The following is a 14610-nucleotide window of genomic DNA, read 5'->3' as shown; positions in this document are numbered from 1 at the left end:
TGGTCATAGAATTATAGGACAGAAGGAAGTATTGTGAGAGACCAGGGACACCCAATCCATAGGGCTTCCGCACCTGAGGCCTACAGAGTCCTGGAGGCATCTGCAGACCCACATGGGCATTAAACACTGTTGGTTGACTGAATGAATTCTGCATCGCACGCAGATGTACATTTGTTTAAATGCATGTGCATGCTGGTGAGAGATTCAACAAAAATTTATTTTTAAAACTAACATCTGAAAACACGTCAGCAGGCCTTCCATGTGATAGTGGGCACATTTTTAGCCCCTGGGCATCAAGAAAATACACAATGATAAAAAAATAAATAAAATAAAGGATTTAATAAATATTTTATTTTTGTGCGTATGAGGAAGATTGGCCCTGAGCTAACATCTGTGCCAGTCTTCCTCTAGTTTATGTGGGACACCTGCCACAGCACAACTTGTTGAGCAGTGCTAGGTCTGTGCCTGGGATCCGAACCTGCGAACCCCAGACCACCGAAGCAGAGCGTGTGAACTTAACCACTACGTCCCAGGCTGGCCCCTAGTAAGTCTTTTAAATGAAAGTAAAAACCAGGAGACTCACCCAAGGGCACATAAGTCAGCACAAGGGTGGCCTGAGATTGCAAGAGCCTTGACTCCTGGACTAATAATGCCTTTTGAGGTAACTCCCTCATTTCCTCCCTAACCCTCAAATTAGAGACAGAATCAGTGGTTGTGCAATTCCGGTTGAGACTAAGGCCTCCCAGGGAATGCCTGGTAGAATTGCCGGGATCTCAGGAGTTCTCCCCATTATTCATTCATTCATTCATTCATTCATTCATTCAGTGAGGACTTAAAGATTGCCTCCAGCTCAGAGGGGTGGGTGTATTTAGCCCCAGAGTAAAAGCAATCACTTCCTCTCCTTGGAGAGATTTCAGCATGATAGAGCCAGAAGGGATCCGAGGGTGACTAATCCAGCCCAGGATCCAAGGTCTGGAGAGGACAGGAGGCATGTGCAGGTTCCAGCAGCAAGTCTAAGGCAGCTCAGTGAGCGGAGCCCTGGCCTCCTTACTCCCAGTCCAAGGCTTATTTCTCCCAGCACGGCCTCTGCCTCCAGCTTCACGGAAGAACGCTCTGTGGATTCTGTCTTAACAAGCCCAGCGCAGCCTGGGCACAGGATGGCTGTCCCCTCTTCTGTTGTGTCTGTGAAGCATGGATTAGGACATCATGAAGCATCTTCAGGGTCTCCTGGCTAAAGCCACCAATTGCTTGGCTAGTTCAACGGAACTTGGGTGCAAGCACAGCTTTCAATCTGGACTTTGGGTCTCAGGACTTGCAATGTTCTGGGAGGAAAAAAAATACATAGGTTTTAGCCATAGCCCAATTCTTTGTGGATCCCATCCTGATAACAACAGACTTCTCATTCACCCGTTGACACACCACACTAGCTCCCACCTCTGGGTCTTCGCTCACACAGTACCTCCTGCCTACAGTGTTCTCCTGACCTTCTTCCCATCTACAGCCTCCCCATCCTCAGAATCGACGCTTGCCACCTCCTGAAGGCTCCCAGAACCAACTTGCTTCATTGACCTCCGTTACCACTAATTTGGCATTTAACTGACATTTAATTTTGTCATCAGTAAACATTCTGTCTTTTCCACTAGCAGAAGCTCCCCCAGGCCCTCATAGCACCTTGCACAGTTAGGCACACAGCAGGCTCTCAATATTTCTTGGTTGAATGGATGAGTGAAGTGAATGAATGAATGGTTAGTAAAATCAGAAGATGGAGTTAGGGCTACTGAGCATGTCAGAACTGTTTCTATAATATCCTTCGTAAAGAACTCAGGTCACTCCATAAGCTATTACCTAGCCCATCCTAGAGGGCAAACTATCTGTAACATCCCCATTCTCCGGGAGAAGACAGTGAGGCTGAGAAAAGGGAGGTCTAAGGTCACGAGGAGCTCCCAGCAGGGACACGAGCCAACATAGCACAGCATAGCACACTCGAATGACAAGGTACAAGCATCATAAAATAAGACCAGCTTTCTCAAGAAACTCATCACGTGGCTTCTGAAAGTAATTCCGGGACAAGGAGACAGAATGTTTGTGATGGTGACATCATCGCAGTAAAGGTCTGGTTTCCGGGGGACCATCTAGATGTAGAAGCTCTGATCCTGTTTGTCCAACACCAACAAACAGAAATTTCATTCTTTAAAGTCACACCTTCGTTCAGTAGCATCTACGCTATAGATCTGGGTCAAACGTCTGTAAGCAGGTTATCTTAAGGGAATTTGAAAAGGGTGGAGAAAATTACTTTTCAGCGTCCACCAGAAAACATGAAAACTCAGATCTTTAAAAAAATCAGTGATGAGTATTCTCTCTAAAGGAAACAACGCAGAGCCTTCGGTGCGGTGGGGGTTACTAGGAAAAGCCTGCAGCAATCAGAAGAGTGACGGGGACACCAGGGGAGGCCCTACCCTTAGTCAATCTACCAAGGAAAGGTGGGGAAGGATGCCTGCTGGGAGCCTTCAACCAAACAGCCCACACGTCCTTCTCATCTATCTCCACCATCCTTTATTTGATGTGGAATCTTCCTCTCTTTTGCTATTCAAACTCTATGACAGTCTAGAATTGGGAAGCCAAGCAGCAGAACCCAAGAAATAAGAAGGAGGCAAGCTAGGGTAGTGGCCAGTCCATGTTCCACACTGCTATCAACAGTATGAAAATGCACATACAGCTAGAGACCAGAGCCAAACGAAGAAGATGCTGATTAGCGAGTAGAGCCTGTGAGGGTTTTGGAAAAGAAAAGGTCCCTGTGGTGTAGAATCATCTCAGAAGGCCTCAGCAAGGAGGTGGTGTCTGAGCTGGATCCCAACTCCTGAACTAAGGAGGGGAGGGGAGAGGACAGGAAGGAGGTCCTGTCATGCCCACAAGCCTGTTTTCACTTGTGCCATACTGCCCTTTCTCACCTGCGGAGCCTCCCCGTGTGGGAAGTGGGTGTAACTGTGGCAGCTGAAGTGTAGGCCCCTGAGGCTGAGGACGGTGTGGCTGTTGTTGCCAGCAAACGTGTTAGCCAAGCCGAAGGCAAACTGGTAGGATCCCTCGGCCAGGTTCCTGTGGGGCGCAGTGGACTGGGCCTCCCGGCTGCCCAGGGCAGCCGCCAGCTTTCTAAGGGAGGAGTCTGAGAGCTTGCAAGAATACCTCTTCAAGCTGGGGTGTCGCCCGATCTGGAAGCAGAAACGAAGGTGGGTCATCAGTGTTGCTGGCAGCTAGTCCCCTCTCCCGAGCTGACCCTCCCCCAACTGCACACAGCCAGGCTGGGCGCCTCAGTGGCCCGGGGATGGGTGATGAGCTCCCCCTGTTCCATTCCTCCACCCCCTCCCCACCTCTCAGAATCTGTTCTGCAAGGTCCAGCTCCGTGCAGCAGGACAAAGAGGAAAAAAAGTGCAGGTCTTTGGACTCAGATAGGTGATGCTTCAATTGCATTTAGTAGCTGTGTGACCTCTCTGAGCCTTTGTTTGGTCGTGTGTCAAGTGGGAATAATAATATCCCTTCCCTCCCCCATTGTTGTTGTGGGGAGGGGGATTAAGTGAGGTACTTTATGTAAAATGTTTCCTGCAGAGTAGATGTTCGATGAATTTTGGTTCCTGACCTACACACCTCCTCTTCATACCTAAATGTTTTAGGTCAGCTTTCCCCCAGAGGCAGACCCAGCGACAAGGACTCAGGTGCAGCTCGAGTATGTGGTAAGAGATCCTGGGAACCAGTGATGGGGGAATGGAGACCCGGGACAAAGATGGAAGGCAGCCCTGCAGGCAGGCAGCTGGAGCCTAATCCCTTCACGGGTAGAACACACTCCTCGGAGTTATGCCCCCAAGGGTGAGGGAGCTGGGGTGTGTGTATACCAGCTCCCATCAGGCAGTGGTTGAGGGCAGCACCCGGGGAGGTGGACAGTGTTCATGCTGGCCTGCCATGTGGACTCAGGCAAAAGGATGCCGGCGCTGGGAGTTGGGCCGGTGTGCACGCTGGTGGTAAGGGAGGCACCAACAGTGTCCCCAACACTGATTACTCATCCATGACTGTGCTCCCACTGACACCTCCTCACATGTGGTCTGCGTCTGTCTCTCCAAGCAGACTGTGAGGTTTTCAAGGGCAGGGGACCTTCCTTTATAGGCTATCTAGCAGGAGAGGAAAATCTAAAAGCTCGAAAGAATTGGAGCCCACATAAATGCTGAAGCATGTGCTGAGACAGGGAGAATAGAGAGTTGGCAGAGGACGAGATGAGCAGGACCGGGAGGCCGGACCAGGGGAAGGAGGTTTCCAGGGAGGTGGGCCATGCAAGGCGGATTCGCACTAGGGGAGCCACATGAGCTTTATATTGTTTTAAACTAACATTTATCTCATCTGCTACATGTCTGGCATTTTCCATACAGGCACTAAACTTTGTCAAGTAGATATTAATCCCCCATTTCACAAAAGAGGAAACCGAGACTCAGAGAGGTTGAAGGACACGCCCAAGGTTGTCCAGATGCAAAGATGGGGATTGAACTCCGGTATCAGTCGTGGGTTGATGAGGCCCCCCCAGGGTTGACCTTGGGGAGACCAAGCAGTCCTCACCTCCTCCCCCAACTGGCCACCAGCTTCCTGGAGAAGGGCCACCAGCTTCTGCATGATCAGCTCCTCTAAGGAAAATAAAGAAGGATTGAGGGACTGTTGACAAGTTCTGCAACAACACATCCATTGATGACAGATGTATTTTGTCTCTAAAACACAGCACACAGATTAGTTATGAAAGGCAAAGAAAAATCTTCCCCTAAACCAGGGCTGGAGCATGAGAGCTGCATTGGGGTTTGCTTTATGGAAAGAAAGGGGCTTTGGCCTGCTGAGCCTCACCTGCTAAACCTCACCACAGCTCTGTTTGACGGATGGGGGAACTGAGACCTCCCAATGTCCCTTATCCAGACTACAGAGGAGTGTGGTCAGGGATGGGAGCTTGGACCAGGAGCAGCTAATCAGGACGCAGGGAGGGGAAACACTGTGGCTGCTGATGCTGGGGGAATGTGCCCATCGACCTGGGCTATAAACAGCCATGCGCAAGTGGCTGTTCATACCAAGAGTCAATTGCAAATATTCAGGAAATTTGTGGACCCATTGTTGTAAACTGTTGGCAGCTTGAAATTGGCCATGGTGAGAATATTTATACCACAGAAATCTGCAAATACTACAAATCAGGGCTCCCCCACCCCACACCAGCCTGTTTGCCAGTGCACCTCTGGGGTTCTGAGACCCAAAGCAAGCTAAGGATTTTGCATGAAACATTCAAGCAAACCGATGGGGAGGGGGTGGGGTGAAGTCACATCCCACAGGATAGACAGGTGTCTCCACCTGAAGAAGGCTCTCGCTGCAACCCTGCCCCCCCCCCCCCCAGCCCCTGCTGAAAGGCCAGTCCTGTCTCCTTGCTGTCCCTCTAGAACCTCCTGGAATATTTGTCAGCTGCCCTCCCAGTTCCCTGCTGGGACTCAGCCTGTGAAATCCCTGCCAAAGGGCAGCCCCAGGCAGCCATTGTCGCAGGTGAGAGCAGGGTGGTACTAACTAGATTCAGACGCTCCATCCGGCTGCGGTCCCTCTTCTGGCTTGTGGCTTCTGGCCTGGGAGGGTGCTTCTGAGGACCGAGCTGGATCCCCTTCTGCAGGCGAAGACTCCTGGAACTCGAGGTCCTCCAAATCTGAGGGCAAAAAGGAGTTGGCGTGGGTGTGTTTTGCACCTGTCTTGAATCCGCAAGCACATCGCTGAATCCAGGTTCTGATGAGAAGCTGTTCAAAGGCACTGGCACCAGAGGGGTCCTGGCTTCCCAGGCTCCTGGGTAAACCCCCAGCCCCCCTGGAGCCGCCTCAGAGGAGTTCACAGTGCTCTTTGCCCCCTCCAGAAATCTCATTCTTCTTTCTTCACCAACCCTCTCTGCCTCCTCACAGTCTGGGAGGAAAACAAGCAGGCCTGCCAACAGGTCCCACCGAGTGGACCCACTTCCCGTTTAACTCTGCGAGGCTTTGCCGAGTCACTTAGCCTGTCTGAACCTCACTTTCTCCATCTGTCAAATGGGAGTATGAGACTGACCTCCCAGGGTTGCGAGCAGGTTCAATGAGATAACATGAGGGAAACCGGCGTGTAGTAGGCACTCCGTAAATGTCAGGGGAATCATTGCACACCCGTGGTCCTCACACTTCGGAGGAGTGAAAAAGCAGAGGTCCAGGCCATACCCTCCTTCATCAAACCTGGGTGTCTGTTTTTCTATCAGCTTTCCAGGCGATTCTGAGGCACTTATCTGATGAACAGATGCACCGCTCTCGTACTGCCTTTGTTTTCAAGTGTTTATGTGTGCATGTATGGGGGTGAGGGCGTGTACTGTGAGTGGTGGCTCCTGCTCACAACCAGCCCTTCTGTCCTCTCCACAGCGCCCCCCCCCCCCCCCCAACATCTCCCGTCTCTGCTCAGAGCAGAGAGCAAAAGTCAAGACTGAACTCGACACTGCACAGCTGGCCCTGGAGGAATCCTCGGGGCCAGAGGCAGCCTCTGTTACCATGGCAACACCAGGCCTGCTCACCGAGGCTGCTGGAGCTGGAGGGCCGTTGGCCCCCAACACACAGGGGCAGAAAGCTGGGCCTCTTGGGTGGTCGGGACTCCGGGCTGGCAGCATCTGCAGCCCCTGCTCTCTTGGGCTCCTTGAAGCCATATTTCTTCTGAGAAAAGGCTCTTCTGAAGTTGGACTTTTTCTCTTGGGATTTCTTTCTGCAGGCTAGGCCCAGGTTTTCTACAGCCACCTCTGGCTGCTGGACTTGAAGTTGCTGTGGGGGAGATGAGAGAAACTGAGTCAGGGCCCCTGACTTTGAGGAGAAGGCAAGTGAGCTGGGGAAAGAGACCAACATCCTCTGAAACAAACGGAGGCCCCCTGTGGGCTGAGGGTGCGGCCCAGGGAGAAGAGCAATGGATGCTCTGAGCCGAGGAGACAAGTGCAGCCCACAGGGGTCAGGGCAGGCTTCCGGGAAGATGCAGAATTGGGGGAGGGGCAGGGAAATTACTGTGCCAGGCAGGGGTGGGGGTGTCCAAAGTGAGGGTCAGGGGCCACATGGGGCACATCCTCCTCACCTTCTCTCCCTCCTGCTCCTCCGGGTCTTGGAGTAGGGCAGTGATCTTCTGGGTGAATTCTCCTGAAAAAGATCAAAGGGGCCGCTTACACTTTCGTGCTGAGAAAAGCTTTTCCACAGTCAGGTTTCATTTCCTAAGGCCCGGTGTCTCCCTGGGTCATTCTCACAGGCGCTAAGGAGGTTGCATTTGCGGTTGTCCCCGTACATCGGACCCCCACGGACCCGCAGAGGAGGCCTGAGGGCAGAGCTGGTTTCATGGGAACATAGTCACTCATCCTCTCACCAGCTTAGATGGGCCCTGCTAGGCAGGAGGAGCACAGACAGGCCCCTGCCTCCAGGAGAAGGTGTCTCAAGGCCACCTGGAAAGGCCTGGTCCCCACAAGTTCCCAAACCTTCCTTCTCCTCTAGGTACAGCAAGAGCCCTTCTAATTCCCTTCAAGGCACGTTTTCTGTGAAAAGCGAACCAGGCAGCATGGACGTGGAGGAAGCAGACTTTTAAAAGTATCTTCGCACACAGAACTGAGAGTGATTCCGTGATCCTAGATTTGGCTCTGCCGGTGACGAAATAATAACAATAGCGATGGCAGCGACCATTTCTGGAGCTTCTCCCCTACGGCCCCTGCCCCCTTCTCCTGAGGCTCTCTTCTCAAGCTGGGCTGCCTAACAACAGTAATAATAACCATCACTGGCAGCTAACATTTATCAGCTGCGAATGGGCACTGCTCTAAATGCTCTAGGAAGTAGGGACTATTATTATTCTCCCCATTTTGCAGATGAAGAAACTGAGACCAGAGATGAAGTACTGTGTCCAAGCTCACACAGCTGGGAGAGGTCGGAGCCCAGGCCCTAAAGTCACACCCTCTCTGAGCCCTTGCCACGGGCCAATGTTGCCCTCCATCGCCCTACGCTGGCCCCACCATGGAGGGCGCCACCACTATGGTGGTTTTACAGCCGAGGCTCAGACAGGCGAAGGAACACAGGCCAGCTCGGAGCCTGTGCTCTGGGGCCCTAGCTGCCCCCCACAACCGGCTGCATTCAGAGGCACGTCAGGACAGGCCACTGCCAATCTCTGGTTCAGTTTCCCTTCTGCAGGTGGAGGGGTCAGGCCAGACAGGTTCCAAGGGACCTCAGGGGAAGGGGGCGTACTGACGGGATTCCGTGTCTCCGTCCACCTGCGAGTCCCCTTCTGGTCCCCAGCTTCCTGCGGGCGTGGAAAGCTCGAAGGGACTTGGACCACCGACATCTGTAGACAAGGCCTCTTGGACTTCAGGTTCTTCCATGCCTGAGAAGCAAGATGAAATGGGGGGTGTGTTTCATCAGGCCAAGGGTGTTACCTCCTGCACAGAAGTTAGCAGAGCCTCTAAAGTGCCTTCGAGGCTAGAGCGCGCCAAGGCCTGGTAGGGTGGAGGGGAGCTGGAGGGGGGGGGGCGGGCGGGGCTGGGGCTCGGGCTTACTGGCCCAGACCAAGCTCCGTTATCCCTTTGCACTTCCACTCAACTGGCTTTCCTAGGTTTTGCTCCCCACACCTCCCTCCCCTGGCAACCTCGTCCCTCTACCATCTTGGCTTGATCCTCGAGTGGGAGAGTGAATGCCTGATCCCACGGTACGAATTAACACATCACGTCCAAAATCCCGCTGCGTGAAAACATTTCCCCTTGTGGCCTGAAAGTCCACCACTCGTTCTTGCCCCCTCCTTTTTAAAATGTAAGTTGCCCTGGCCAGGTGGGCCTGCCAGGTTCTTCCTCCTGGACAGCCAGGATGATCCTTTCTCCCTCTAGCTCTGTCTGGCTCCCTCATTGACGAGCCATGTGACCTTGAACACACTGTTTCACCTCCCTGAGCCTCAGTTCCTTCATCTGTGAAATGGGGATAATAATACCATAAAATGGCTGTGGGGACTGATGGAGATATAGATAGGCACCCGGGAAGTGTCTTATTTTACAGGTGAGGAGAATGAGGCGCAGAGATGGGGAAGGACATAGAAAGTACAGCTCACCACCCACGTCTCCTGCCTCCCAGGCTCCAGTTCCTTCCTGCACTTGCTACCCCCCGCCAGGGCGTGGAAGCTGAGGCTGCGGTGGGGGAATTCCCAAACACAATTTCCATAGGGGGCTTAGCTGGGTTGCCTCGACCTTAGTGAGCTGTCGAGTGTGGAGGTGACATGCTGGCAGCCCATCCTGCCTCCCCACAGCCCTCCCCACAGCGCTCAGGGTAGAGCAAAAGTCAGAACAGGGAAGGCAGCTCTTAAAATGGCCAATTCCAGCCCTGGGGAAGGTTCTGGAGCTGGAAGCAGCCGCAGTGTTGCTATGGTAACAGCAGTCTGCTCACCAAAGCTGCCGGAGGTGGAGGGCCGTTGGCCCCCAACACACAGGGGCAGAAAGGTGGGCCTCCTGGGCGGCCGGGACTCTGCACTGAAAACGTCTGCAGCCCCGGCTCTCTTGGCCTCCTCGGAGCCGTGCTTCTTAAGAGAAAAGGCTCTCTTGAGACCAGACTTCTTCCTTTGAGATTTCCTCCTGAGGGCCGGTGATGGATTTTGTGGAGCCGCCTCTAGCTTAGGGCCTTGAAGTTGCTGTGTGGGAGATGAGAGAAACTGAGTCAGGCCCCGACCTTGAGGAGAGGGGACAGCTCCCCAAGAAGCAAGTGAAGAGCGACCAAGTGGTTCAGAGGGGCCCAGACGAGAGAGGCGACAGAGCCTAGAGCAGGGGAGCTCTGAGGCCCAGGAGGACAGGTGGGCTTGAGCAAGGAGGGGGGGAAGGCGGCGAGCCCCTGGGGGTCTACGCAGACGGTTTGCTCCTCACCTCTTCTTCCCACTGGTCTCCCACTTTCTTGAGAAATTCCACTATCATCTGGATGCAAGCATCCTCTGGAAGAAAGCAAATGCCCCCAGTTAATCCTTCTAGATGCACAGAGAACTCTTTCTAGTCACTGTCTTGGACTTCTGAGACCAACTTGGGCCTTCTGTATTGAGTAAGGGTCCACTTAAAACAGCTCCTTAGGCCAAGGAAGGGGGGAAAGCACCACATCCTGGGGCTGGTCCTTTTGAGAGAGGATTAGAAAGGTCCACAGGGAAGGGTACTGGGCCAAAGCATGAAATTTTATGCAGGAAATTTCAGGTCAGCCCTTCAAGCATTCCACTTGGGCCCCACTGTTCTTTTGAACTTTACAGATCGACGAATATCTGCTTTGGGTCGGGCAAGCTGTGTGATCTTGGGTAAGTCTCTTAACCTCTTCGGGCCCTCTTCTCTTGCCCTGTGAAATGCGGATCATAATCCCTGTCTTGCTTCCCTCTGAAGCTGACAGGCCATCGAATGAGGGACTGTGCCTGGAAATACTTTGCAAATCTCATGCTGATCTTGCAACCTGGTTAATTCCAGTGGGGGAAATGGTGGAGACCTGGCCTAAGGTGGAAGACGGAGGGACCCCAACAGGCAGGACATAGCCAGCCTGCCGCGATGGCGCCTCCACCACATATCAAATCTTTACAGAGAAGCCACGAACAACAGAAATGGTTTTCTTCGACACCCCGGTCAACCTATCCAAAGACGATGAGCCTAGAGTGGCCTCTGCTGGTTGCCCGCTGATCAGTTTAGGAGCAAACACACTTGCTTCCCTGTTCCCAAGCTGTCTGCAGGGGTTTTTTCACCCCTCACTCCCCTCCATCACTTCTCTCTCATTTAAAAATCCTGTTTCGCTTCTATTCCTTGAGAACAGAATTAGCATGTAAAATAAACACCCTGCAGAATAACCAATTAAACGCCTTTTAGCTATTCCTTGACAGACACATAGCTCCTCCATTTTGTATCTTTTATAATATGCCCATTCTTTATTGGAATTAGATTAATAGAACATTACTCATTTTATTAGGAGCAATAACAGTATGGTGGTTGTGTATGAGACTGTCTTTATTTCTTGGGGATGCATGCTTAAGTATTTAGGGATGAAGCGTCATTTTACTTAAAAATGGTTCAGTAACAAAATTATACACACATACACAAAGCAAATATGGCCAACTGTTAATAATTGTGAGTATATGAGTATGCCTTGAACTATTCTTTGCACTCTTCTATATATTTAAAAATATAAATATAAATTCCATATTCCTCTATTCTATAAATTTAAAAAGACTTCTAAAAAGTCCCATTCTCACGAACACATAAGGCAGGAGCATTTGCCAGCAGCCTTTCTGATTCCTGAGAATCCCTTCAATAAAACTCCAAAATAAGGAAATGTGACGAGAATCAGCAGAAGGAGCGAGATCAGTACACGCATTTTGAGAGCGACCACGCAAGGTCTTAGCGGTCAAGCAGAGCCATCTGCCTCATTGTAACAGCCACCCCAGCTGCAGGCAACAAGGACACTAAGTAGATTCTGACTCACGGTCAGGCTGTGCGAGATCCTCTTCCCGCTGGCGACCTGCGTCCTGGGAAGAAACCTCGGAGACTCCAGCACCCTCGCCTTCGATGCACAAGGACCAGTGGAGATCAGATTCCACCCTGCCTGGAACAAAGATGAAAGCAAATGTGTGTGGGTGTGTGGGTGTCAGTGCCATTCTTCTGACCTTGTTAATCGACACAATAAAACAGCGCCTGAGCCACAGCAGGACTGGCACTGCTGCAGCCAGCTCTAGCCTCAACCAGAGCATCAGAGACCCGCCGAGATTTCAGTTTGAAGAGGCTGCCTCAACCCAGACATCCTTCTCCCAACCCCCAAAATATCCTGGATCTTCCTTGGGTCTCTTCTCCCCATTAAAAACATGCTGAGTTTTGAGTGCTACAGGGCAAAGCTCCATCCTTTTCCAGGTGCCTGTGGGGCACCCAACTCCAGGACCCTAGAGTCAGAATAGGAAGGCACCTTGGTGACCAGCTCCCTCATTTTGCAAATGAGGAATCAAAGGTTCCCGAGAGAGGAAGCAACTTGCTCAAGGTCACACAGCAAGTTTGTTCCTGACAGAGCCAATTCTAGAACGAAGATCTAGAACCAAGACCCCAGCCACGGGCTCTTTTTACTTCCCAGCATCCACCCCCAGTCCTCACATATGGACTAGTCGGGGGGTAGGGCTTCCCTCCTCTCCTCCCTCCCGGCCTTCCCATTTCTCCCTGGTCCATCGTCCTGGAAATAGAGTACTTAACAATAACAGCTGTCCTTTATGGAGCGCTTTCCCTGTGCCTGCTCCGGGCCACGGCCACCCCATGAGGCGGCAACTGTTATTATCTCCATGTTATCCATGAAAAAAAATGAGGCTCAGAGAGGAAAGTCACCAGCCCCAGGTCACACAGCTAGTGCATGGGCGGTTTGACCTCAAGCTCTCAGCCACTGTGCCATTCTGCCTCAAAGGAACTTCCCAGTGGTGTTGTCCCTGACAGTCCCCTCTGTTGAGAGGTCTCAAGAGCCAGCTTATAGCACCCTAGCCCTTGGGGGTGGAGTGGTGGGATTACTATAGAAACGGGCACGGTCTGCTCACCCCCACGAGCTGGGCCCAGGTCAGCCTCCTCGGGGCACACGGCAGCAGCCATCGTGGGCAGTCCTGCCTCCCAGCCTCCCACCTCCTGCTCTGGGGCGCCCCTGGCTTCCTCGGTAGAGCGTTTCTTGTGACCGTGTTTCTTGCGGCTGGCCTTCCTGTCGTGGGCTTTCTTCCTGGAAGCCAGCTCCCCGGGTGCTTCAGGGGTTTCCGCGGGCTGCGGGGGCCCATCTTTCCCCTTCGCCCTCCTGCTGGCCTTTTCTTTGGGCTCCTCGAGGCCTGTCCTCAGGAAGATGTTCAGCAGGGTCTTCAGCCACCCCTGCGGGGCCCACCTCTGGGCCTTGTCCTTCTTGGCGTCCTGCGGAGACCTCTGCTCCCTGGGGAGGAACTCCTTGCTCTCCTCCGGGCTGAGGGCTGTAGCTGTGGCGCCCTGAGCCTCCTCAGCCGGGGCTGGGCTCTCGGGGCGTCTGGCCCCTTCGCTGGCCGTCCGGCGAAGTGCCCTCTTGGAGGGGGTGGTGGGCAGGGACAGGCACCGGCAGTCCCACGTGTCCGAGTCCCTCCTGGGGTCCCGTGTCCTGTCCAGAGACCCTGCTCTCCTCCTCGGGCCCTGCGGAGGCTCCATCGTGCTGCAAGCAAAACAAACAGCTCCCTTAGGACAGGCCACCAGGCGCCACCCGGGCGGGCTGCCACCCCCCCGCCCCCCCCCCCGGCCCCCCCCCCCCCCGTCCACCCTGTCCGTCAGGGTGAGCGAAAGCCACTCAGCGCTGCCGTCTCCCTTCAAGTCCTCGACAACCTGGGAGGGGGTGTCCCTTGTCCCCATTTTCCAGAGGAAGAAACGGAACTGCAGGAGGTCACACCCCCAGATCCACAGCCGGGCCGCGGCTCCCCGGGGCCTCCAGCCCCGCCGACACCTTGACATCAGTCCCCGAGCCTGACTGCAGGGACCCCTGACCTCCAGAACTGCAGTAACGAAGTCGGGCTGTTCCCAGGCCACTGAGCTTGTGCATTTGTTACAGAAGCGACAGGAAATGAATGCAGCTGGAGCAGGAGGCCCAGTCCCGCCCCTCGGGACTTCAGGTAGCTTTTCTGGCCCAGTGTCCCCCTCTAAGACAGGCCGAACACCTGCCTGCCCATCTCCCAGGCTCTTAAGAAGGTGACAGCTCAGTCAAGGGCACTCTCTTTCTCCAGTTGCTCAGGCCAGAACTGTGAAGTGGTCCCGACTCCCCTCTTTCTCTCACTCCTCGTCTGGTCCTCACCAAGGCTGGCTGCCTCACGTCCCTGTCCCGAGCTCGCCAGGCCTCCCGCCTCCTCCACTGCCGCCTGGTCCAGGCCTGTCCCTGCTCACCTGCACCGTTGCGGGAGCTCCCAGCTGCTCTCCCTGCTCCACCCTTGTCCTCCTTCCTGTGATTTCTCCCCTCAGCAGCCACAGGGCCTCTACAACATGAGGTAGAGCATGGCGCTTTCCTGCCTCCACGGCTCCCTTTTCACTCAGAGTCAAAGTCAAAGTCCTTACGATGGCCGGCAAGGCCCCACACGACCTGGCTCCATTACCTGTCCAGTCACCTCTCACTCACTCACTCCACTCCATTCACACAGCCCTGCTTGCTGTCCCTCAGGCCCACTCAGCCTCAGGGCCTTCACGCCAGCTGTTCCCTCTTTCTAGAACATTCTTCCCCTAGACAGCCTTATGGTGTGTTCCCTTACTTGCCTCAGGGCTCTGCTCAACTGTCACCTTCCCATAGAGGCCCTCCCTATGCACCCACATCAGCATCCCCTCCTCTCTTAACTTACCACACCATGTTTGTTCATTGTCTGAGTCTCTCTCCCTCCCCTTTGCCTGTCTTGCTAGTTCTCGAATCCTGAGTGCCCAGAACAATGGCGGCACATCACTGACATCAGTAAGTTCTTACGAAACAAATGAATAGTGTATTACACACACAGTCAATGGTCCAATACAGAAGGTGTCTCTGGACGTATAGTTAACATACAATAAACGTATCTGGACCAGTCCCATCTTAGAGCAGCAGGGAC

At 53.5% G+C, this 14610-nt stretch overlaps 1 protein-coding gene across 1 annotated transcript; it reads right to left on the bottom strand.

Annotated features, from left to right (window-relative positions):
• Positions 1 to 1286: 1286 nt before the first annotated feature.
• Positions 1287 to 13201, bottom strand: BNIP5 (BCL2 interacting protein 5). Its single transcript, XM_046639849.1, has 11 exons — positions 12583 to 13201; positions 11499 to 11618; positions 9920 to 9984; positions 9450 to 9690; positions 8272 to 8403; positions 7123 to 7184; positions 6581 to 6821; positions 5573 to 5704; positions 4597 to 4661; positions 2949 to 3206; positions 1287 to 1322 (listed from the first exon to the last, which is right to left on the bottom strand). The coding sequence occupies exons 1-11, from the start codon at positions 13199 to 13201 to the stop codon at positions 1287 to 1289; spliced, it is 1971 nt and encodes a 656-aa protein (XP_046495805.1).
• Positions 13202 to 14610: the final 1409 nt, after the last annotated feature.

The sequence above is a fragment of the Equus quagga genome, chromosome 15, assembly GCF_021613505.1.
Source record: "Equus quagga isolate Etosha38 chromosome 15, UCLA_HA_Equagga_1.0, whole genome shotgun sequence".
NCBI lineage: Eukaryota > Metazoa > Chordata > Mammalia > Perissodactyla > Equidae > Equus > Equus quagga.
Note: the sequence above shows the minus strand (reverse complement) of the source record. Positions and strands in the feature narration are given on the sequence as shown.

What these genes read in the sequence shown, in the direction of transcription:
- BNIP5 (XM_046639849.1), bottom strand. Translation starts at nt 13,201, where the DNA reads ATGGAGCCTCCGCAGGGCCCGAGGAGGAGAGCAGGGTCTCTGGACAGG. An exon ending in CCTGGGCCCAGCTCGTGGGG is followed by an intron (nt 11,619 to 12,582) that starts GTGAGCAGACCG and finishes TCTTTGTTCCAG; the next exon opens with GCAGGGTGGAATCTGATCTC. An exon ending in CTCCACCTCCGGCAGCTTTG is followed by an intron (nt 8,404 to 9,449) that starts GTGAGCAGACTG and finishes CTTGCTTCTCAG; the next exon opens with GCATGGAAGAACCTGAAGTC.